Source organism: the organism of the source record quoted next, unplaced genomic scaffold, assembly GCF_019419815.1.
Source record: "Pyrus x bretschneideri cultivar Hongxiangsu unplaced genomic scaffold, Pyrus_bretschneideri_v1 Contig36, whole genome shotgun sequence".
NCBI lineage: Eukaryota > Viridiplantae > Streptophyta > Magnoliopsida > Rosales > Rosaceae > Pyrus > Pyrus x bretschneideri.
Window position 1 is genome coordinate 1,090,323 of NW_025999679.1, and position 24,915 is coordinate 1,115,237.

General features: G+C 37.6%; 1 protein-coding gene across 1 annotated transcript; it reads left to right on the forward strand.

The window, feature by feature from the left end:
• Positions 1 to 526: 526 nt before the first annotated feature.
• On the forward strand, positions 527 to 20,292 carry LOC103955329 (protein transport protein Sec24-like At4g32640). The gene is made up of 24 exons (XM_009367202.3): positions 527 to 1,478; positions 2,601 to 2,831; positions 3,135 to 3,209; positions 3,308 to 3,406; positions 4,619 to 4,730; positions 5,077 to 5,204; positions 5,639 to 5,758; positions 12,121 to 12,201; positions 13,318 to 13,395; positions 13,566 to 13,658; positions 14,849 to 14,903; positions 15,519 to 15,595; positions 16,408 to 16,479; positions 16,624 to 16,707; positions 16,952 to 17,071; positions 17,173 to 17,241; positions 17,566 to 17,643; positions 17,831 to 17,969; positions 18,284 to 18,448; positions 18,681 to 18,829; positions 18,897 to 19,076; positions 19,344 to 19,432; positions 19,563 to 19,594; positions 19,772 to 20,292. Exons 1-24 carry the CDS (start codon positions 681 to 683, stop codon positions 19,879 to 19,881), a joined length of 3,234 nt encoding a protein of 1,077 aa, XP_009365477.2. The 5' UTR covers positions 527 to 680; the 3' UTR covers positions 19,882 to 20,292.
• Positions 20,293 to 24,915: the final 4,623 nt, after the last annotated feature.

Consider the following 24,915-nt stretch of genomic DNA (forward strand, 5'->3'; position numbering starts at 1 on the left):
GAAAATACAAAAATACCCTTTTTCTTCCGTAATTCCCGGGACGGGTTGTTACATTGTTACTATCCTAGCAACCTAGATTACCCAACCTAGAACGCCATCCAACCATGCAAACTCCTTTTCTCATGCTAAACTGATAAATTTCTATCTTCCACACCACACCACACTTGAGCAAGCCATTATTTGCTTAATCACGCTATCTTCGACTCGTTGATCCAACTAGAATAATTCTTAAGACGAGCTAATTTTTTCGACATATTCCAGACTTGGTACGAAACCGAACAAAAGGTGACAAGATGACATTATCAAAGTCTAAGTTCACTTTAACCCAAAAGACCAAAGGTTTTCCAAGTAAACCGTAGAAATAATATTTTCTAATATCCTAATACAATCGTCACAACTATATATATATATATATATATATTTTTTTTTTTTTTTGGACACAATATTCTGTTTCTAATAACAAAAAAACTAAAACCAAAGCCAAAATGAGTTTGAAACGTACGCCGTAGTAGAGGCGCAGGGAAAAGAAAACAGCCCCAGACTGAAAGCCGCTGAACTGCTCAACTCAAGCTCGATCCCGAGATCTCTCTGTTTGGCTCCAATCGGCGGCGACAGTCATATCGCTAAGACGTACAATCCAGATCGCGTTTCCTCTCCGTTTGGGGATCGTGCCATCCGGAATGCAGCCCCGCCCTGATTCATTAGCCGATAATATGCAGAATATGAATCTTAATCGACCGCCTTCCATGCCTAATTCTGCCCCTCCTAGACCATCCCCTTTCGGCCAACCGCCCTCGTTTCCTTCATCAGCCCCTCCTGCCGGTGCCGGGGCTCCTTCTGTACCACCTCCTTTTTCTCGGCCCGGCCCTCCCCCGGCTGCCTTTGCAAGACCCGCAGCACCAGCACCGCGATCGGGAACCCCGCAACCAACACTATCCCCAGCCACCACCCCAGTAAGACCCGCCGGGCCGCCGGTTGGCCAGCCTTCATCTTTCCCGTCTCGACCGCCTCCTGGGTCGTTTCCCCCTGTGGGCGGGGTAGTTCCTGCTTCTGGGCCACCACCAATTGGTCCAATTGGTCCGGCATCAGGTCCTCGCCCAGGTCCTCAGAGCATGCCGCCTACGACTGCACCGGGTGGAATGTTGAGTAATGGGCCACCAATGTTTGGTTACGGTGCTATGCCGGGTGGACCTCGTTTCCCTCCCAGTGGAAATGCACCTCAACCACCTGTTGGACATCCACCAGCAATGGCACCAGCACCAGCCGCGGGTCCACCACGAACCCCATCCATGCACTCTGTGCTGGGTGGTTCGTTAGTTAGTTCTCCACCGGGTCCTACTGTTCAGCAGCCACCACCATTTTCGGCAGCCCCGCCATTTTCGGCAGCACCACCATTTTCGGCAGCACCTCAAAGCATGCGGCCACCACCTCCAGGCTCTCCCTATGGCTCACAGACATGGCCAGTGCAACAAGGGCAGGTTAAGGACTTACATTGTTTTGAAATTATTATGGTTATATCAAATTTCATATTACTTTTGAGTTAACTGATAAAATCCAGTGTGGAAACTTAATATAAAAGCTAGTATATTTCGGGGTGTATTCAATTGAGAATTTGGAAGACTTTAATGGATTTATAAATTCATGGATTTTTATGAAGTTTAATTGATTTACACTACGAAATATCTCCAATTCCCTCTAATTTCTCAACTTTCTCAAATTCTTTAAAATCAATTTCTAATTGAATACATCTAGAATGTTATAAACTTCTTTAAAATCCTAATTGAATACACCCAGATTTCTAAGGATTTTAATAAACTATCTTAAAATTCTAGTTGAATACATCTTCAATTTCTGATTGAATACCCCTAGATTCATTAAAAGAATTAAAATCCCTCAAAATCCCAATTGAATACAGCCCCTTCATATAAAAAAATGCCAACGTGTACCGGCAATTATTGTTTATTTTATGAGTAGTGTGATTGTAAGTTAAAACTTGTTTTCGTGCAAGAACAACATAAACCAATATAAGTTGACTGAAACTAGATAGATGTCTATCCTCCTTCAGTACACATGATATAAACTATCGCTTATTAGCTGGCCAAAGAAAAACGTGGCTTACTGGCCTATAAGTGTGAGCTTATCAACACACACTAGTTTGCACCACTGTGTGCACTTATCGTCGCAATCTTCCGCCCTCTATTTAAGTGAATCATGATCTTTCTAGCGGATGCTTTCAAGTTTTTTGTTGACAGCTTGTATAAAACAAAAGTATAATCACAATCCTCCTAAAATGAATTTTTTGAAATTCATTGTAAGCATCATATTAGTTATTTCCTACATTGTTCTTTTAAAATTTATGATTTTGTATGTTCAAGCATGGTGTTGTAATATAAGTTATAACCTTGAATACTATTGTTTTCTTCTCTTTTGCTTTTCCTTTAATTTATTAGGAAAATGCAATTAGCAATTTCTTTTCTTTCCACCAATGCTTATGCAAATGCGCTAGAATGTAACATTCTGACAGAGGAAAAAAAGATGAATGCATGAATTCGTTTCTTCCTACCTTGATTTGGCTTCTGAAATGTTCTGAATGTCGTTAGGTGGCTCCACCTTCGCAATTTCCTGGTTCTGCTCAACCACCTAGAATGTTTGGAATGCCACCCCCACCACTACCAAATCAGTCCATGACTACCATCTCACCTGCTGGTCAAACTGGTACTCCTTTGGCTGGGTCATCCAAAATTGATCCCACTCAAATTCCTCGGCCTATACCAAGTTCATCGATGCTCATTCATGAAACTCGTCAAGGCAATCAGGCAAATCCACCTCCGGTATTTATTTATCCATAACTTGAAGAATTTTTGTTGATTACAGTATTTGCCTGTATATCCTTATACTTTTTGACTTCTCTTACTCTCTCCTCTTTCTGTGTATGTAATTTCACTCCATTGTAATTGCACATATTAATGCTGCAAAGTATGTTTAAACATGGTGAAAAACTGTCCTCTTTCTGTGTATGTAATTTCACTCCATTGTAATTGCACATATTAATGCTGCAAAAGTATGTTTAAGCATGGTGAAAAACTGGATATTGTCTATCATTTATTCTTCTGATTGCTTTTAATATTTTGAAGCCTGCTACAACTGATTATATAGTCAGAGACACTGGGAATTGCAGTCCACGTTACATGAGGTGCACCATCAATCAGGTTTGGGTTTAACTTTCATGAATTGGCTGTTAGTTATGGTGTTTGTTTCCTTTTAATACAAGTGTAGTAATGGTATTATGTTTTTGTCAATTTACCAGATACCATGCACTGCAGATCTTTTAACAACGTCAGGGATGCCATTAGCTTTGTTGGTTGAACCTTTTGCCCTTCCTCATCCAAATGAGGAACCAATCCAAGTACTTAACGATTCCTCTTTTCCTATTACAGTAGTTACACACACACACACACACACTATTTTGATGCAAACTAGGCAATAAAGCAACATAAAGTGGTCAAGAACCACTGATAAGAGAGAAGAAATGAAACCATAAAAGCCTAACAAAAAAATGTCACTACCAACTCCCAACTCCCAAGCAAAACTAAAGCACTACACCTGCTATTCTAGCCCACTATTTGTAAAAAAAGGTATGTCTAAACTCTGGTCAACTCTAGCCTATATAATCTTCAAATTCCTTAACTCCTCAACCCCACTCCGACATAATCTTCATATACCCTTTATTTCTTTACATGAGACCACCATGGGCACAGTAAGAATGATACAACCTCACACAACTCTAGCCATTTTGCCCTTGAAAAACATCATATAGCTCTCTCATGGAAAAGAGAAGCTGGCCTTGGAATAACCCAGCCTTGATCAGCCTTCTTATACAGTTTGAACCAAAGACCCATCATCACAGGGCAGTTGGGGAAGGTGATTGACCAGTGCATAATTTTCTTGCACAAAATGCACCAACGAGGTGATAAAGAGATGATTGGTCTCCTTTTGAACCATATCATTAGTTTCACCTTACCCTGAGCTACCAGCCAGGACAGAACCTTCACGTTAGATGAAGCTCTGGATTTCCAAATCAGACCATGGCCAACTTTAGTTGTTTCTTCTAACAATAGGATAATTTATCAATCACTTTGTGAATCATGAATTCATTTCTGTTCTAAAAATACAAAGATACTTTATTAGAATAGAATTAGTAAGGTTCAATATCATTCTACGGAAATGAACATTAGTCCACCAATAAAACAAAAATGAAAAAAGCTGTCCTATCATTCTAATTACTGTTGATTACACAGAAAATGCAGCTCCCTTATCTGCAATGGAGAGTGAAATGGAATATCCTGTACATATTGAGACCCATGAAGAAACCCAAAATACTCTTCTCACAATAAATCTGCCTCATCTCCCAAGTCACTTTGTAAATTCAAGTATTTCTTTCTACCTGAAAAAAAAAAAAAAAAAAATAGAAGCTAATACACAAAACTTCCACAATTCTTTTTCCACTACTAAATGCACAATGTCTCTCTATAAATATAAATGACCAAAACCTTGAACATTTAAACAATCAGAATTTTCATCGAGCTATAAATTTTAGTCCTGAATCGTTTTGTTTTAGGTTGTGGATTTCGGTGAAAGTGGTCCTGTTCGATGCTCTCGTTGCAAAGGCTACATAAATCCTTTCATGAAGTTCATTGACCAGGGCAGGAAATTCATCTGTAATCTTTGTGGTGAGGAAGATTTCTCTCAGTTTGGTGTTGTGATGAGATCTTTTCTTTCAGCTCATGTAGAAGGACAAATTTGGTGGTCTCAAAACTTGTTTAAAGCAGTGCTTTTGTTTCTTTTGCTTCTTCAAAGTGGTCCTGTTATTTTTTGATGTTTTGTTTTTCTTTTTTCATCTTTTCAAGTTTCTGGAATATTTTCTTAGGTCATAAGCTAATAGTAATACCTTGTTGGGAGTATGTTTACCATTCCTATCTTGACGGTTTGTACTATGGTCTGTGGATTAAGGTGTAATCTGCACGGTGTTTGTATGCAAAAGAAGTGACCCTACAGAGTATGCCATTTCTTGTGCAGGATTTACTGATGAGACTCCCCGTGACTACCACTGCAATCTTGGTCCAGATGGTAGACGTAGAGATGCTGATGAGAGGCCTGAGCTATGTAGAGGAACAGTTGAATTTGTTGCTTCAAAAGAATACATGGTTAGTTGATTATACGATCTGCAGTTTAACTTAAGTAAGATCACCATGTTTTGTTGCTGAGAAATACCTCCTTTCCTTTCTATTTTAACAAAAGAATGCAAGACCTTCCTGGCATGGTTGGCACTTGCCAATAATGGTTGCGTATATTTCCAACACATTCATGGACTTTTTAAAGTCCATAAAAGCCACACTTTCACCCTCTCTCTCTCTTTCTCTCTCACTTTATTTTTCATTTTTTATTCAGGGTTTTTTCATAACAGAAGTTTTTCTGTATTGACTCGTTGACAGTATCACTATATTAAAATGTCTTTTGAACCCCAATTAGAAGAGTTTGTTCCCATTTTTATTTTGCTAAAGGATTTTGAACAACTGAGTTAATTTTGCATAAGTGACTAGAGTTACAGTTCTTTAATTATTTGGCTTTTGTAACTCAGGTACGTGATCCCATGCCAGCTGTGTACTTCTTCCTCATTGATGTATCCATGAATGCCATTCAAACTGGTGCAACAGCTGCAGCTTGCAGTGCACTCAGTCAAGTTATTGATGATCTTCCGGTGAGTTATTTTGTCTATAGGCATAATGTTCATGCTTTACTATTCTTACAGCATGTGATTGTGCTGTGGCATTAATTATTTTATTTTATTTTATTTTGAAAAATGGGGCGTACGCAGTGAAGTTCATTGTATTTAAGTCTAAGCGGAGAAAGAGATGCATCAGAACAATCTAAAGTTTTCTTAATTTTGTGAGTGTGTCATATATTTATGAAATTTTAGACAGGATCCATGATGCCAAACCCGACATTTGCGAATAAGGCTGAATTGAGCAAATATAACATTGATGAGTATGATGGAAAGCATGAATCCTTTCTAACTATAGAATGAGAAAACTTAAGTTTTTCCTGCCTATTTAGTCTCATTGTTAAACTTGTGAAGGTTTGCAGCATTTGCAATTCTTGAACTTTAATGATTACAGCTAATAATTGATTCTTATTTTCTTCTATTCTCGTCTGAAATTCTGAAAGGATAAGACAAACATGTCTAATAAGATCGTGCAAGAGTATATTATGAGCACTGCATTTACGTATCTCATATCTGTTTTTGCTAGAAATTTCAAAGAGATATCCTCCCTAGTAGCTTTTGTTGGCCTTGAGTTTTGAATTATATTGTTTCATTGTTTATTAAATCGCATTTTTGATTGACGGGCTGTGCACCAAATAGGTAAAAATTTTGGTTTACCTCAATAGCTATTTACTAACATGTTCCTAATATTGATGAGAATTTATGTGCCCAACCAATCTCATTAGACTATGGAAAAGGCAAAGGATATAATGGTGATGAGTAAATATTGTTGAAAAAACCCGCACACTGGACCTTGTTCTTTGATGTAACCAACGGCAATAGACTAAACTAGCAAATATAGAAAACTTAGAAACACACAAGAATTATACTGGTTCGGCAGAACTTATGCCTACGTCCAGTTGTGATTTCCCTAGGTAGAGAAATCACCACTTCTTTGATTAATAATGGAGATTACAGAACTTATGCAAACCCTAGAACTAATCTCAAAACTCTCTGCTGTTTGGCTGTTTTCTCTCTGCTGAAAATCAGCCTTGCCGCACCCTATTTATAGATATAGGGTTGGCTTACATGTCCTTTACAGATTATAATTCCTATTCTAAGTGGAATAGGAAATTAGACTTCCTTTCCAATTCCAAATAGACTTCTAGGATTTCTAATCTAAATTGAATAAGGAAACAAAGATTCTTTCCTAGCCCTTTTAGGAGAAGAATTGGTGCACCCTTTTCCCTAAAACAATCCTAAACAGAAAAGGACACAAATTGACGAGCCAAAAAACTAACAATCTCCACCTTGGTGAGTCAAACCAAGTCTTGATCGTTTGCACCCCAGAGTATCTTTGAACCTTCTTGAAGTAACTCTGGAAAACTTCAAGAGTCTTCACCTTGGCAACCTCCTTCTTGCCTCATTGCACCTCAGGTGAGGAGGTGCTCCACTTTAATCAATCAACGAGATTGATCAAGTTCAAACAATGCTTGAACTTCTTGGCCGGCACTATCTTTGTAAGGAAATCTGCGGCATTGTCATCCGTATGAACCTTTTCAATCCAAATTTCCTTAGACTCCACCCAATCTCTGATTCTGTGATACCTTGCTTCAATGTGCTTTGATCTTCCAGAAAAAACCTGATTCTTTGCCAAGTGAATGGCACTTTGACTATCACACTTAAGCTTCACACAATCTTGAGTGATTCCCATTTGACTTACCAAGCCACTAAGCCAAATTGCTTCCTTTCCAGCTTCGGCCAATGCAATATACTCTGCCTCTGTGGTCGATAAAGCTGTAATTGGTTGCAGTAGTGCCCTCCAACTGATTGGTCCTCCTGCGCATGTAAACACATAACCAGAAGTTGACCTTCTCTTGTCCAAGTCCCCTGCATAATCGGCATCCACATATCCTAGCACCCCTGCATTTTCCTTTTGCTTCTCAAACATAATCCTTTGTCGCCAAGAACCCTTCAAATAACGCAAAATCCACTTGACTACATCCCAATGTTGCTTTCCTGGATTTGCCATGTATCTGGAAACGACACTGATTGCTTGAGCTATGTCAGGACGTGTGCATACCATTGCATACATGAGGCAGCCCACGGCATTAGCATAAGGCACCTTCTTCATTTCTTGTTGCTCTTCCTCGGACGTAGGACACTGTTGTCCACTTAACCTGAAGTGAGCTGCCAAAGGAGTCGAGACTACCTTTGCTTCTTGCATGTTGAACTTCTCAAGAACCTTCTGAATATACTTGGCTTGTGATATCCAAATCCTTCCAGCGGTCCTATCTCTCTGAATTTCCATGCCAAGGATCTTCTGTGCGGCACCTAGATCCTTCATGTCGAACTCCTCGCTCAACATCCTTTTCAAGTCTTGAATTCTAGACTTGTCTTGACAAGCAATTAACATGTCATCCACATATAGCAATAGCAATATGATCATCCCATCTTGGAACACATGATAGTACACACAACAGTCATACAAACACCTTCTAAAATTAATTTTCAGCATGAATGAATCAAATCTCTTGTACCACTGTCTTGGAGACTGTTTCAGGCCATACAGGGACTTCCTTAGCTGACATACTAGGTTTTCTTTCCCATATTCAACAAACCCTTCTGGTTGAGCCATGAATATCGTCTCCTCTAAATCCCCATGAAGAAACGCTGTCTTCACATCCATCTGCTCAATCTCCATGTCATGCTGAGCTGCCATTGCTAAAAGCAATCGGATAGAAGTATGCTTGACTACAGGTGAAAAGATCTCATCATAATCCACCCCTTCCTTTTGTGAGTACCCCTTAGCCACGAGCCTTGCTTTGAATCTCACGGCATCTTGTTCATGTAGTCCTTCCTTTTTCCTAAATACCCACTTGCATCCAACTAGCTTTCTGTCTTTAGGTTTAGGAACCAACTCCCAAACAGAGTTCTTGTAAAGAGACTCCATTTCCTCTGTCATAGCACTTATCCAACTATCTCACTCATCACTTGCTATAGCTTCTCGATAAGTAGTCGGATCTCCTTGACTAATGTTAAGAGCATAATTAACTTCGTTTTGGTCAAACCCAAACCTGTCAAGTTTCTTCTTGTTCCGCTTAGGTTTGTCCAGTGCTATGCATCTTTGGAATGCAGGTGGATTGTTGGGTGGAGTTTGACTCCTTTGGGATATCTGGCGGATTGGAGTACTTTCAATCTGTCCTGTTTCTTGCTCCACCTGATTCCTAACTGGTGAATGATGCTGATGCTCTTCTTCTTCCTCAAAACCATCAGATTCGGCCTCTTGCTCAATTTGCTCCACCTGAGCTTCTTCTTCATCTGAACTGATTAACGGAATCTTTGTTGCTTCAATTCCAGCATCATCCTTCTTCTCCCTACTGCTCTCGACTTTATTCAGAGGCATGGTTGTCTCATCAAAGACAACATCTCGACTGACAACCTTTTTCCGGTTGTTGAAATCCCAAAGCTTGAAACCCTTCACTCCTTTCTCAAAACCTAGGAATATGCAATGTATAGACTTCGGTTTGAGCTTGGACCTTTCATCACTTGGAATATGTGCATACGCACTACAGCCGAACACCCTGAGCTTGGAATAATCCACCGGCTTCTCAGACCATACCTCTTCTGCACTCTTAAAACCGAGAACTGTAGATGGTGATCTGTTAATCAAATAACTTGCATGATTAACAGCCTCTGCCCAAAAACTATCAGGCAATCCTGCATGAAATCGCATGCTCCTTTCTCTCTCCATGAGAGTTCGGTTCATCCTCTCAGCAGCTCCATTTTGTTGGGGATTCTTCTTTACTGTGAAGTGCCTTATGATGCCTTCCTGCTTGCAGTAATCGGTGAACTCCTTACTTGTATATTCACCTCCATTGTCACTTCTCAGATACTTGATCTTTCTTCCAGTTTGATTCTCGGTTTCTGTTTTCCATTCCTTGAACTTTGCAAAAACCTCGGATTTCTGCTTCATGAAATAAATCCAAACCTTCCTAGAAAAATCATCCATGAAAGTAACAAAATACCTGGCTCCACCATTTGATTTAGTTGGAGCAGGACCCCAGACATCTGAGTGAATATAGCTGAGTTGCTCCTTACTTCGGCTATCTGCACTGCTACTTGCGAATGATACCTTTCTTTGCTTCCCAAGAACACAGTATTCACAAAAGTCCAGTTTGCAAGCTGACACGCCTTCCAACAGGCATTGCTTGTGTAATTCTTGCAATCCCTTCTGGCTTATGTGCCCGAGCCTATGATGCCATAGTTCAGTCTTGTCTTCTATACTTTGATTTACAGAAACAGCTGCTCCCCCGACTATAGTGGTCCCAATTAACTTATACAACTTATTGGGTTGTAGGTCACCCCGCATTACCACTAGCGATCCTTTGGTTACCCTGAGTCTTCCTTTTTTAGACTTGTACCCATAACCGGCCTCATCTAAAGTACCCAAGGAAATCAAATTCTTTCTTAGTCTAGGGACATACCTGACGTTCCCCAAAGCTCGTATCATCCCATCGAACATTCTGATTCGAACAGTGCCGATTCCTCTTACAGGACATGAAGAATCATCCCCCATTAAGACTTCCCCGCTGCTGACTTCTTTGTAAGTATCGAACCATTCTTTTACTGCACACATATGAAACGTGCATCCAGTATCCAAAATCCAATTGAAAGCCTTGGAGCCCGATGTTACCGAAAGAAGTTCCCCGTCACTCTCATGTTCGGTGACTGCACTAGCGGAACCTGAGCTTCCTTCCATCTTGGCTTTCTTTTCTTTCCAAATCTTGCAGTTCCTCTTCCAATGATCGGCTGAACCACATTCGAAGCAACCTTCCTTCTTTTCCTTTTTCTTCTTGGATTTTGACCTACCTCTGTTGCCAGTTTTCTCTTCCCTTGTCTTTTCCCGCCCCCTCTCCTTGCCTTTGGCATAAAGGCCTTGAGAGCTTTCAGTTATATCATCTAGTTTAGCATATGACTGAAGAGCTTGAATTACGTCTTCAAGCTTCAAGGACTCTTTTCCAAACATTAGAGTTGTTCGAAAGTGCTTGAAAGACGAAGGTAGAGACCTTAGCAGGATGATAGCCATATCATCATCTTTGTAAGTTTCTTCGACTTTCTGAAGATTAGCTATGCAATTCTGGAACCTGCATACGTGATCTTCAATATCACCTCCTTCTTCTAGTCGAAGCCCGAATAGTTCATCCTTTAGAAAAAGTTTATTGGACACGGTTTTGCCCATATAAACATTCTCCAATTTTTCCCACGCTTCCTGGGCAGACATCTTTTCGGTGATGTGTGACCGAACTGATCTTGTGAGATGGATCTCGATGGAACTCTTGGCCTTCTTGAGAACCTTATTCCATGCTGCTTCTGTCATGCTTTCCGGCTTCTTACCATCAAGTGCATCATCCAAATCCTGCTGTATCAGTACGTTCTTCATCATCCTTTGCCAGTCCGTGAAGTCATCCTTGCCGTCAAAGGGTTTTAACGCAGGTCCTTGATCCGCATTCATCTTCCCTTTTAACATCGTAGAACACCTTGATCCTAGCTCTTGATACCAATTGTTGAAAAAACCCGCACACTGGACCTTGTTCTTTGATGTAACCAACGGCAATAGACTAAACTAGCAAATATAGAAAACTTAGAAACACACAAGAATTATACTGGTTCGGCAGAACTTATGCCTACGTCCAGTTGTGATTTCCCTAGGTAGAGAAATCACCACTTCTTTGATTAATAATGGAGATTACAGAACTTATGCAAACCCTAGAACTAATCTCAAAACTCTCTGCTGTTTGGCTGTTTTCTCTCTGCTGAAAATCAGCCTTGCCGCACCCTATTTATAGATATAGGGTTGGCTTACATGTCCTTTACAGATTATAATTCCTATTCTAAGTGGAATAGGAAATTAGACTTCCTTTCCAATTCCAAATAGACTTCTAGGATTTCTAATCTAAATTGAATAAGGAAACAAAGATTCTTTCCTAGCCCTTTTAGGAGAAGAATTGGTGCACCCTTTTCCCTAAAACAATCCTAAACAGAAAAGGACACAAATTGACGAGCCAAAAAACTAACAAATATTAGCTAGAGTTCATTTGCTTGTGTCCTCGTTTGCATGCACATTTTCATTCTTTATGACCTCAGCCTAGTTTTAACAAGCTATATGTATCTTTGTGTCTGCATACATGTTTTTAATTTATGAGAATGTGTGTGTGTGTGTGTATGTGAAATTGTGAATGCATACATAGTTGCTCAGTTCATTTTCTCAAGGCCTGCATTCATTGGTCATACATTTATTGAAACAATATCAGTGAGAAATTTAGATGAGTCAGGGGTTGATGTATTTATTATTGCAGGAAGGTCCTCGGACAATGGTTGGAATTGCAACATTTGACTCAACGATCCATTTTTACAATTTGAAACGTGCGCTGCAGCAGGTCAATATAAGTTGTCTTTTTGTCTTTGTTTCTTTTAGTTATTCATTTATTATATGAATTCTGATACATATGCAGTCTTGTGAAACCGACAAATTATTTGCATAAAAATTAAAAATCTGTGTGCTTCTTACTTCTCTGTGTATGAAATTAAATGTGACTTTTGGTGCCTTCATTTTCGACATGTTGCCTTTGTGACGAATAAATGATACCGTAACTTGGAATGTCCACTATACTATGCACTTTAGGTGATACATGAAAATAGAAATTTATAGTTTTATACCAAAGAGGTGCAGGACCTTGATGTTGGTGTTATGCTTTTAGACAGGTTGGGTTTTTGAGCTTGTTGCATTCATGAGTAGACTATAGGAAATGGCAGGGTTTTTTAATGAATGAATTTGATTAATTTGGGGATGTATCTATTCTTTCTTTTTCGGTTGAGTGAATATTGTACTTAGTGCCAGTTTCATCTCAGCGTGCCGATATATATAGGTGAAAATATTAAAAGAACCAGCATGTGTATGAACTAGTAGATTTTTAATCAAAAGTGAACCACGCATCAACAGAAGCACATATACTATCAACCGAAGATTTGGTAGGATGAAAGGTGCTCAAGGAGAAAATTGAAACGTGGTGAAATTTTAAGGTAGTAAAATCAGAGTGAAAGAAGAGTGATGAGAAAACTATAGATTTTCTTGTGAGTAATACTCGGATGCTTTCTTTACAATAAATGATGTGTTGCTTTACACCTATCATATTCTGCGTAGTTGGAATTCTCTGTCTTAGAATCAATTTTCTTATGCCTAGAGAAAGTTGATGACAAGTTCTAGGTATACTGGTCTTAGAGCATGCCCTTTAAAGTTTCGGTGAGTAGACAAAAGGGTGGGACAATTTCTGCTAATATACTCAATCATCACTTTAATTTTTCCATTTCTGATTTGTAGCCAAATTGTTTTCCTTTTCTTCTTTTTCTAACCATCTGAGTCTAATTGTTTGAATTATATTCCTTTTGTTATAAGCTTTGGCTATATAACCATTAATTTTTATGGCCCTGATTTCTATTTTTGTCAAACAATTATTTTAAAAGGTTTCACACTGAGGTCCAATTTGTGTTTGCAGCCTTTGATGCTTATTGTTCCTGATGTACAAGATGTTTACACTCCTCTGCAGACTGATGTAGTGGTCCAGCTTTCCGAGGTCAGCAGCTGTTATTTTTTTCCTTTCGTGAAACGTATTGAGTAGTTGTGCAAAGTCTTTGAAGTGTTGATTTAACAACAATTAGCCATATGGCATTTTGGCATCTTAATTATTAAATTTCTACACGCCTCTTATTAAATTTAGATTGTTTTGTTGTTGTCGATTCTCAGTGCCGCCAACATTTGGAGCAATTGTTGGAAAGTATTCCAACCATGTTTCAAAACAGTAAAACTGCTGAATCAGCCTTTGGTGCGGCAATCGAGGTATGTTGTATAGTGTGACACTGCTATATGTACTGAACTATTTATGGTGGTTGCTATTTGCTACTCCATTTGAAAATACAGAACATCAGGTGCAAATGGATATGAATTCATGAAACATGCATTGAGTAGATGGTGCTGTACATAATATGCTTGATGTTGACACTATGAAGCTTTATACAACTACTGAGTGGATTGAGCATGTCATTTTTTGTTCATCTGGTTCTTCTTAGGTTCTTTTGTCTGAAGCTGAGTATAATGAGAAGGGAAAGAAGATATTTGATGCTTGTATAGTTGAATAACTTAAGGCAAAGAATATACTCATAAAAATTAATACGATGAGCCAAAAAATCCTGATAATTAATGTAAACTCATTCTTTTGCATGTAAAGTCAAATATATTTTTGGAATAATATTTATTAAATAAAAGTAGTCGAAAATCCTATAGGTGTAGATGCTTCCATGACCTTGAAAGCTGACTGGATCAAAGTTTTGTTCTTGCCAAATACTGATCAGCTTTCTTATTGTTCCTCATTTTGTGGTGAACATGCCAATCAATATGTTGTAATGCATGACAAGCTTTGAGGAGAGATGAATGGAGCTGGTGTCATATGTCCTTCTGACTGGTTTGGCTATCAATTGGCTTTACTTCCTGTCTAAACACCCTTCTTAGATTGATTTCAGTCAAAACGTAGTTTGGAGTCTTGACTTTGAATAATTGTCAAACCAACATGTGTAGTTAACCCATTATTTGAGCTGTTGAACCTGCCATTAGTGTTAAAAATGACAACTCTCTTTTCTGCTGATCATTGAACACTAGACCTAAAGGCATTAATCCGCCATGCTGCATTTATCTAGGTGGTCAAACTCTCAGCTTTCTCTACTAGTTACCACTGTGTGAGTAAAATGCATCAAGCCTATAACATGGTTAATAATATTATTTGTATTTTGAGTTGTTTATGGAAGAATTGTATTATAACATAAATAGATCTAAATCTCTCCATGATTCTGAAATTATTGTATACGTAACACTTCAATGAACAGAATCAATAATCTCTGCTCATTTGTTGCTTTTGCGGCCTAGTCTAGCAACAGAATCAATAATCTCTATGATTTGCACTATTTTTCTTTTCATACATATTGATGTTTAAATTTATCACTTCATTATTCATTTTTGTTTTCTTCCTTGCCTAGGCTGCTTTCTTGGCAATTAAGAGTACTGGAGGGAAACTTTTGGTGTTTCAGTCAGGCAAGCTCTTATCCATGTATCTACTGATGATGCATCCTCTTTGTTTTCCTTTTCCTTTATAAACACTTTCACATATAATTGCAAGCAAAGAATGAAAAACAACATGCTTGAGGCTGCATGGCTTCATAGCATAGACAAAACAAAGGACTGAGTTATTAAAGGATCTTAAGAGACAGTTGAGAATCGCATAAACATTAGTAGTTTCATAAGAGAAGTTTTGGAAAATGCATATTTGTTTCGTGTAGTTTCAGTCACTGTTATTGCCTTGTTCTTATTTTGTAAAGATAAACAACCTATCTAGTCAGAAGTGAAAAAGATATTTTGTTGATGTTCACAGTTATCATGTAAGATTTTTCATTGGGATAATTTATCGATTTCATGTTATCAGTTTTCAGTCAACTTGAATTCCAGCTAAATGACTAGGAGATATTTTCACTTGTATCATTAATTTATCCTGGATACCTTTTATAGACATTTTTTTTTTTTTTTTTTGTGAAATCTGGTAAAGAATTTGTATGCATATTCATTTTCACATTTGGCATCTTCTTTTACTTTTACAGGGCATACCTGGTTTATTGCCATCTCAGAGTATACTAATGTTTATGTTGTCTGCAGTGTTGGCATCAACTGGAATTGGAGCGCTCTCTGCTAGGGAGGCTGAAGGAAGAGCAAATATATCCTCAGCTGAGAAGGTACGAATACCCTCTTTGTGTCATTGTATGCCATTTGTGTGCTTTAGAGATGTCATCTTGTAACCCAGTTACTATTAAGAAAAAAGCTCAGCATATCCTTGAGGTCACAAAGAAGAAATTATATAGGAATTGAAGTCATGGTTATGAAAAGCCGAATAGCGAAATGCCTACTACCTTACGAAAGTCCACGCTGGTCTTTTCTTTAAGGACACGGTTATCTCTTACGTGAAATCTGAAATGCTCATTTACAGCTGTAGGCAAAGCCCACTCTACAAAGAGGACAAAGAAAACCACAATTCTTGCTCCATTATCTCTCATTATGAAATACGTTACAATAATTTGAAAGAAAAGGTGAAAGGAAGTTAATTCATAATTCCGTATCTAAAATGATGAGAAACACAATAAACGATTATTTACAAAAATTATTTTTGTAATTCATGTTGGCATATTAAAATAGGAAGCCCTCATGTGCAACTTTTGCCTCAGGTCTCACTTTCTTTTGATATTGTTCCTGCTTATATGATCTTGCTTTTTGATGACATATATTCCATTAATAGGAATAAGAACTTATCTCAAATTTTTGAACCCTCTTGAAGATTTGGCAAACTAGGTGGCCTGGTAGATGGACTTAGGATAATTATTGCAAAAGAAATTGATTTCAGGCCTTTGTGTACTGTGCTAGAGTTGATTTGCATATGCTAGGTGTCCATATCTATCATCCATTGAATCATCTGATGAGCAGTCGGTTCATTGGATTGTCTTGGTAGTCTTGGTATTATGTTTTTATTTGTTTAACTTTAAATGCATTCCAGGAGGCCCATAAATTACTCCAACCAGCTGACAAAACTTTAAAGACAATGGCAATTGAGTTTGCTGAATATCAAGTAAGCCTTTTACTAATTTCTTTCCCTCTAATGATCAGTTAACATATTTATGTGATTTCTATACTGACTGAGATTATTAGTGGTAATTAACAAGTTGAGCATAATTTATTGGACTCTTTTTTTTTTTTCCATGAAATGTTCCAGGTTTGTGTCGACTTGTTTATCACTACTCAGTCATACATAGACATTGCGTCTATCTCTGTCATCCCAAGAACAACGGGAGGGCAGGTACTAATGAATGTTCTTCTATCCCTTCCCATACATCTGCAGTCAAATTTTCTACCTGTTATTATCTTTGTTGAGGATTTTCTCTTATGACTTTTCTAATTTTTTTTTCATCTTTTTGTTATTTCTTAATTTACATATCCACCATTTATAATAAATTCATGATATCAGATTTGAGAAGCATCTACCACTTGTAACTATAGATAATTTACACATAGACATCTAACCATATGGGTTATCGTTCCAGCTTTACTATTACTACCCCTTCTCAGCTGTCTCTGATCCTGCAAAGCTCTACAATGATCTTAGATGGAATGTCACAAGGCCTCAAGGTTTTGAGGCGGTGATGCGTGTAAGATGCAGCCAGGTAAGTTTCATTGAACACTTCTTTCTCTTGTATTAGCTGATGATTGGTTATTGTTCTTTCAATTGATTATTCTAGTAGGATAAGTTTGTGTTCATTTTCAGGGTATTCAAGTTCAAGATTACCATGGAAGCTTTTGCAAACGTATTCCTACGGATGTTGACCTACCGGGGGTTTGTACATATTCTATGAAATCCCTTATTACCAACACATCAGACTATTTTTTCTGACTTATCATATGTCTTCCATGGAAGTAAAAATCCCCCCAACCCCTGGTTGTGTTGACCGACAATGACAGTAAATAAAGATTTTGGTATATGAAAGAAAATTAGTCTTGCTGCTTAATCATAGCTCCTTTATCTGTTTTCAGTTTTCTGGTTTCGTTCTCCTCAGTCTCTCTACATCTCCTTTTCCTTTTTTTTATTATGCCTTGAAAAGAGTGACAGTGGCTCTTATATTTTTTGTTGAAATCATGACCAATCCTTTCTATCATGCAGATTGACTGTGACAAAACTATTATGGTGACCTTAAAACATGATGATAAATTACAGGATGGCTCAGAATGTGGTTTCCAGGTAAATTTTAATTTTTCTGCTCCCTTGCCAAATGCAGTAGTTGTGAATAATATATTGAGCTTTTTCTTGAATCTTTACAGCTAAATTTATGACGCCACCTATCTCTGCAGCTGAATGTTTCATTGTTTAGTCATTTATATATTTATATACTTCATTATAAATTAATCTTAATATTTTCATTATCCAGTGTGCTGTTTTATACACAACTGTGTATGGCCAACGGAGAATTCGAGTTGCAACTTTATCTCTGCCATGCACAAGTATGCTAAGTAATCTGTTCCGTGCTGCTGATTTGGACACTCAATTTGCATGTTTCATGAAGCAAGGTATTCAATTATATGCAGTTCTTCTTTGTTGCTTTCTTTTCTTTATGCTCATTTTCCCAACTGTAATTATAGATTTCTCAATTAAACGCAGGCTCTTAAATTTATGAATGAAAACACTGTCTTTAACTTCTCTCTTTCATTATTCACATCTGATAGTTTGAAATGCAGATGTATAATTCTCTTTCTTCGCATTCCTTTTCACTTGCTGCATCCTGCCAATATATTGTTTATCAGGATTGCAGTTTGTTAGTACATTCTTTCTAATTGAATTTGGATCAATTCTGACAATAAGGCCTTTTTAAAATTGTGTATAGCGGCAAACGAAATTCCTTCAAGTCCCCTCTTGCGTGTACGGGAACAAGTGACAAATCTGTGCATTAGTAGTCTGCTTTCATATCGTAAATTTTGTGCTACGGTATCATCTTCTGGACAGCTTATTTTACCGGAGGCATTGAAGCTCCTGCCTCTATACACCCTTGGTATATTATTTTCTGCTTATTTATTAATTACTAGCTAATATGAATTTGTTCTGTTGCTTAAATATATCTAAAATGAATTATAATAATGTATTTTGCCTTTATACACCCTTGGTATGATAAAATGTTTTAAAAATGCCTCTTCCAGTGGAATATATCACACAGAATCATCACTCAGCTTCTTAGAGATTTTGTACATATATTGATAAATATGATGACCATGTTCCCTTTTCAGCATTAATCAAAAGTATGGGGCTACGAACTGATGGAAAAATAGATGAGCGGTCCTTCTGGATCAACCATGTTTCTTCCCTTTCGGTTCCTTTGGCTGTTCCACTAGTGTACCCGAGAATGGTGGCTATTCATGACCTCGAATCCAAAAAGGTGTGTCATTTAGCTTCTTGTTCAACTCTTTGTGATATGCGTTTTATATGCTTTCATTAATGTACAGGAGGGAGATGATTCTCTAATACCTCCGGTGATTCCGCTTTCTAGCGAACACGTGCGTGACGAGGGAATTTATCTTCTTGAGAATGGTGAGGACTGTTTAATATATATTGGGAATTTGGTGGATTCTGGAATTTTGCAACAAGTGTTTGGAATCACCTCTGCTGATGAACTTCCCACTCAGGTAGCCTTATCATTTACCCTTTTGGTTTCTTATATTCTGCCTAACATAATTTTAAATTATAATTGTGAACTTTTTCTCTAGGGACCTATTTCGGTTCACTAGAACGAGAGGGCTGGGTGCTTAATTCATTTTCTTTATGAGCCTTGATTCATTGTTGATGAATTTTTATTCTTTTTATAATTTAAATTGTATGGCATTTGATCTTTTGCGATTTTGATATTTGAGGGTGCATGAGTTGAATTCTTTCTCTTGGACTTTTTCTCGCAGTTTGTGCTACAGCAGTATGATAATCCATTATCAAAGAAGCTGAATGATGTGGTAAATGAAATACGGCGCCAGAGATGTTCCTACCTTCGGTACGACTGATACTGTTTTTCGTTAGTGATTCCTTGTTCGCAAGGAAGAAATAAATTGCAGCATTTGAATTCAGTTTTTGATGTTTTCATCGAAAGAAATGATTCCTAATTCATCTTTTTCTTTGTGCAGCTTAAAATTATGTAAGAAAGGAGATCCATCAGGTGAGTGTCTTAGACTTCTATTAGGATATAATATTACATATAATTGAACTTAGTATTTAAGTAAATCTTTAGAAATCAGATGTAGGGAACTATGGTTAAACTTGTTTTTGAAAAAGAACCCGGCCGGATATCTGAATACTTGGTTTTGATTAAGTACTGAATTATCTTTCCTCACAGGAACATTGTTTTTCTCATATATGGTCGAAGATCAGAGTCCGAATGGCCCCTCCTACGTTGAATTTCTGGTGCATGTCCATCGGCAAATACAAATAAAAATGGCATCATAACTGCTTACGCTTCTTGGGTTTAAATTACAAGTTTTGAGCAACTTCTTGATAGAGTACCCATGGATTCAACAGATTAGAAGATAAATTAGATGCTTGCTATACGCATGTACTCGGGGATCATCCCGCAACGTATGTAATGTATGCTTGAAGAGCAAGCAGAGCCCAGTTTTGTTACGATAGGTTTGTTAAATTTGCACTTGACAATCCATAGTAGACACTACTGCCAATAAATACGGAGTATTACGAAGCGTATTACTGTATTTAAGTCGCCCAGACTCAATTCTTTTCTTGTCTCCTCCGATATCTCCCTTTTCGATTTATTGGTGTACTGTGAGAATAAACTTTGTAAGTTATGGTGGGAGAGAAAAGTGTATAAACAGGTTGGTTGTTCTACAAAATGTTTGAGCTTCTTGTTTGGTGTATTTTTGAACAAAGCTTCTAGTTTTGTGGTTAAAATGGTTACTATATTTATAAAATAAAATTAGTATGTGCAGTTTTGAAGATTGTAACTCTCGAAAATTTCCGAAAGTTCAAATCTAAAATCTATAAGCGATTGCACGCGAGTAGACCGGTAAAAAAAAATTGAATAAGAAGTCTGTAGGAAAATAAAACCGAAAAAAACAACCGTTAGACACACCCCAACCTCGATAGTCATCAAACTAGAGGTAGAGATGTGAATGAATTTGAACCAAAAAACTCAGTTTTATTAAGTATTTATCTTTACACCCATTTGAAAAATTAAAAACCCAAAATCAAAGCATTTTATTTTCCTCAAGTCCCAACGCTTAATTTTCTTCTCTTTCCCAGTCGTGTTCATAAATATCTGTACCAACTTTATTTATTTCTGTGTGTTCATCTTATCTATTTTCTCCCCTAATCTTGTAGTTATTCACACCTGCAGAAATCAGTTTTAGCTTGTCATGCTTTGCCTAAGATGCCTTGATTGATATTTCACCTTCAAATGTGCTAGTACTAGAACCCTTGCTCTACTTCTTCACTATTGTATAGTAATTTCTCATATTCACCAATCAACAATTACAACATAACCGCCTAATTATTACATCAGTTTCCTTATATAGTAACTTCCTCTAGCTTACTCACTAAGCTACCTTCCAACAACTACTAACAAAGTAACCATATCAGCTAATAATCTGCCATCTTGACCGTCCATTTGCATATTGTGATGATGCCACTTGGCATCCTAACAATATCCCCCCTTGAAAGCCCACTGATTACAATGAAGCAACAGAAAACAAAAGAAATTGTTTACTGGTATGAAAAATAATAGCAAAATATGAAGGTTAACACTATCACATACTACTTCTGGAAACTCAGTCTTCAAACCTTGATAGAGCTCCCAAGTAGCATCCTCCTTAGCATGATGTTGCCATTGCACCAACACTTATGTAGCAGCAGCATGACCCTTTTTAACTAGTCTGCGATCCAAATTAGCAACTGGAACCTCTTGTAAAACCCCTGAATCCGTGATAACTGGCAAAGGCATAGTTGGTTGAATTTGAATACGCAAATGTTTATTTAAACAAGAGACGTGGAAAACTGGATGCAGTTTAGGTATCTCTGGAAGCTTCAACTTATAAGCTACTAGTCCTACTTTTGCCAAAACTTCAAATGGACCATAAAATCGAGGTTGGAGCTTGTGGAAAGAATGTGAAGCCAAGGACATATACTGATAAATAACTAACCTCAAACAAACCCAATCTCCTACTTCAAAAGTTCTTTCTTTCCTTTTCTTATCATATTGGACTTTCATTCGACACTGAGCAACTTCCAAGTTTGATTTCAATAAAGATAACATCTTGATTCTTTCCTGCAAACACTGGTCCACAAATTCTACCTTGGTTGTACCAGGTTCATAAGGAGAGACAATTTGGAGTTGGTTGACCATACACTATCTCATATGGTGTAAGTTTTAGTGGCAGTATGATAACTTGTATTATAGCTCCATTCAGCCCATGGCAGCCATAAACCCCATATCTTAGGTTGCAAGCTAAAAAAACACTTAAGATAGGTTTCCAAACATCGATTCAAGACTTCAATTTGCCCATCTGTTTGTGGGTGATAACCAGAACTGTAGCATAAGGTGGATCCTTGTAATGCAAAGAACTCCTTCCAAAACTTGCTCAAAAATATAGGATCCCTATCACTAACAATGGAGTTTGGCATTCCATGTAGCTTGAAAATATTGTCAACAAAGAGTTGAGCAATCATAGAAGCTGTAAAAGGATGGGATAATGCCAAGAAATGTGCATACTTCGGATAGTCGATCCACAACCACCCAAATAACAGTTTTGCCCTTGTATGGAGGAAGTCCAACAATGAAATCCATTGATATATTAGTCCAAACCTGAGAAGGAATAGGTAAAGGCTGCAGATAACCAGAGGGAAAAAGTGTCTCATACTTGTGTTGCTGACAAATTGTGCAAGAAGCTACCATATCTTTAATGTCCTTTTTCATACCTTCCCAGTAGAAAGATTTGGAAATTCTTTTATAAATTTTCAAGAATCCCTCATGTCCAGCAGTTGGGGAAGCTTGATGCTCCTCAAATACTTTTGCTCTTCAAGAACTGAGTGGACTAAGAACAATTCAACCCTTTTACTTCAAAAACCCATTGTCAACCTGAAATATGAGATTTCCAATGGGTGCTAACTTAGATGAATAATCTAAGTATCTTTTTCAATGTTTCTCCTAGGATCAATCCAAGTTGAATAAGGATATGATATAGCTAAACACTCCACTGTACTACAATCCTGAATTAATGAGAGATCAGTCACTAATGGACTTCGAGACAAGGCATCAGCAGCTTGATTTTCACACCCTTGTTTGTAATGAATTTCATAATCGAATTCCATGAGCTTAGTTACCCATTTCTGTTGGAAAGAGGTATGAGCTCTTCCTTGTAAAAAATATTTCAAACTGTTATGATCAGTTTGAATTATGAAATGATTACCCACCAGATAAGAATGCCATTTTTGAATTGCATGAATGATAGCTAGCATCTCTCTTTCATAGGCTGAGCGAGCTTGATTCCTTGGACACAAAGCCTTACTTGTAAAAGTAATAGGCTTGCCACCTTGTTGCAATACTGCACCTATTCCTTGCCCAGAAGCATCATTTTCAATAATTAAATGTTTGCTAAAATCAGGTAAAGCCAAAACTTGTGGAGACAATATAGCCTCTTTAAGAGTATGAAATTCCCTTGTAGCTTCATCATTCCATTTAAAACTATCCTTCTTGGTTAAAGCAATCAATGGACCAATGATCTTGCCAAATTGAGGAATAAACTTTCTGTAATATCTAGTTAAACCCAAAAATCCTCTCAGAGCTATAATAGAATTGGGAATAGGCCACTTAGCAATGGACTCTAGTTTGGTAGGATCCGTAGCTGCACCTTCCTTGGACACAATGTGATAGATACTCCACCTTAGCTCTACCAAATGCACATTTGGATTTCTTGACAAATAAAATGTGACTTCGCAGAATTTCAAACACTAATCTCAAGTGATGCAAATGAGATTCCCAAGTGGAACTATACACCAATATATCATAAAAAAAAGACTAACATGAACTTTCTGACATAGGGTCTAAAGACTTCATTCATCAAACATTAGAATGTAGCGGGTGCATTAGTTAAACCAAATGACATTACCAAAAATTCATAGTGACCGTCATGTGTTCTAAAAGCTGTTTTCTCCACTTCATCAGGATGGATCCTTATCTGATGGTAAAAAGTTCATCAATAAGAGGAATTGAGAATTTATCCTTTATAGTGATCCGATTAAGATCGCTATAGTCCATACACATCCTCCAAGTTCCCTCTTTCTTTCTTACTAAAATGACAGGAGATGAATAAGGGCTATTACTAACTTGTATAAAATCTGCTTGCAACAATTCTTGGACACATTTTTCAATTTCAGTTTTCTGCACAGGGCCATACCTATAAGGTTTACGATTTGGAGGTTTGCTGCCCTCCATTAAGGGAATTCTATGATCATGAATTCTACTTGGAGGTAAGGTGCTAGGGGTTGAAAACAATACCTCAAATTCCTCCAATGGTACATGCAATTCTTGTAGTTGAAGCTTAGTGAGATGCTGAGATTGTTGATCTCCCTTAGTGTTTTGATCCACTACAAGGTGTTCCACAATATGCAATTAGGAAATTTCAATATCCATATGGTAAAGAACTGCCCCAACTGTACTTTTTTGTAGTAGAAGTTTCTGCATTTGCAAGGCTGATATGTTTTCAATTTGAGTGAGAGAAGACCCTGGAGTAGTGATGCAAAATGTCCAAGACCTCTTTGAGAACTGCATATAGAGTTTATCAAAATCCCATTAAATTGGACCAAGTGTTCGAAGCCATTGAACTCCCAACACTACCTCACAGCCACCAAGAGGTATTGCATAAACATTTGTAGTGTAGCTTGAATCTTTACAATAGTTTGAGCCAACGTACCTTTTGTAGCCACTCTCCCACCATTTGCAATTTTTTGAAAGTGTGTCCAGTATCCAAGTGCCCTCTTAATCTTTTGACTAAGCCAATATAAAAAAAAAAAAATTGAGAACTGCCTGAATTGATGAGAATTGTAATTGGATAGTTTTTTTATGGAACCAGAAACTCTCTGTATTGATTGTAGGGGGCTCAAGAGTACCAAATAGAGCACATGCAGTAATTTCTGGTTCCTCATTCTCCATTTCTTCATTTCCTACTTCTGTTTCTGTAATTTCAGGATCTTGAACATCGATAAGTAGCAACTGCTTCTTCTCACATGACACGCCCAACCCTGTTATTCACCAAACACAAGGGTAGGCACATGTTGGCCGACACCCGAAGGTGACGAAGCCATATTAGGATGCATGAGAACTAAGAACAATTAACTGACATAAATAAAACTTGTAAATTTAATTATAATGAATATGGAATTGTAGAACGTGTTCAGAGCATACAACTAGTCCAAGACACTAAAAAGGAATAATATAAAATTGAATGAACAAAGAGATGGATCTTACACAGAGAG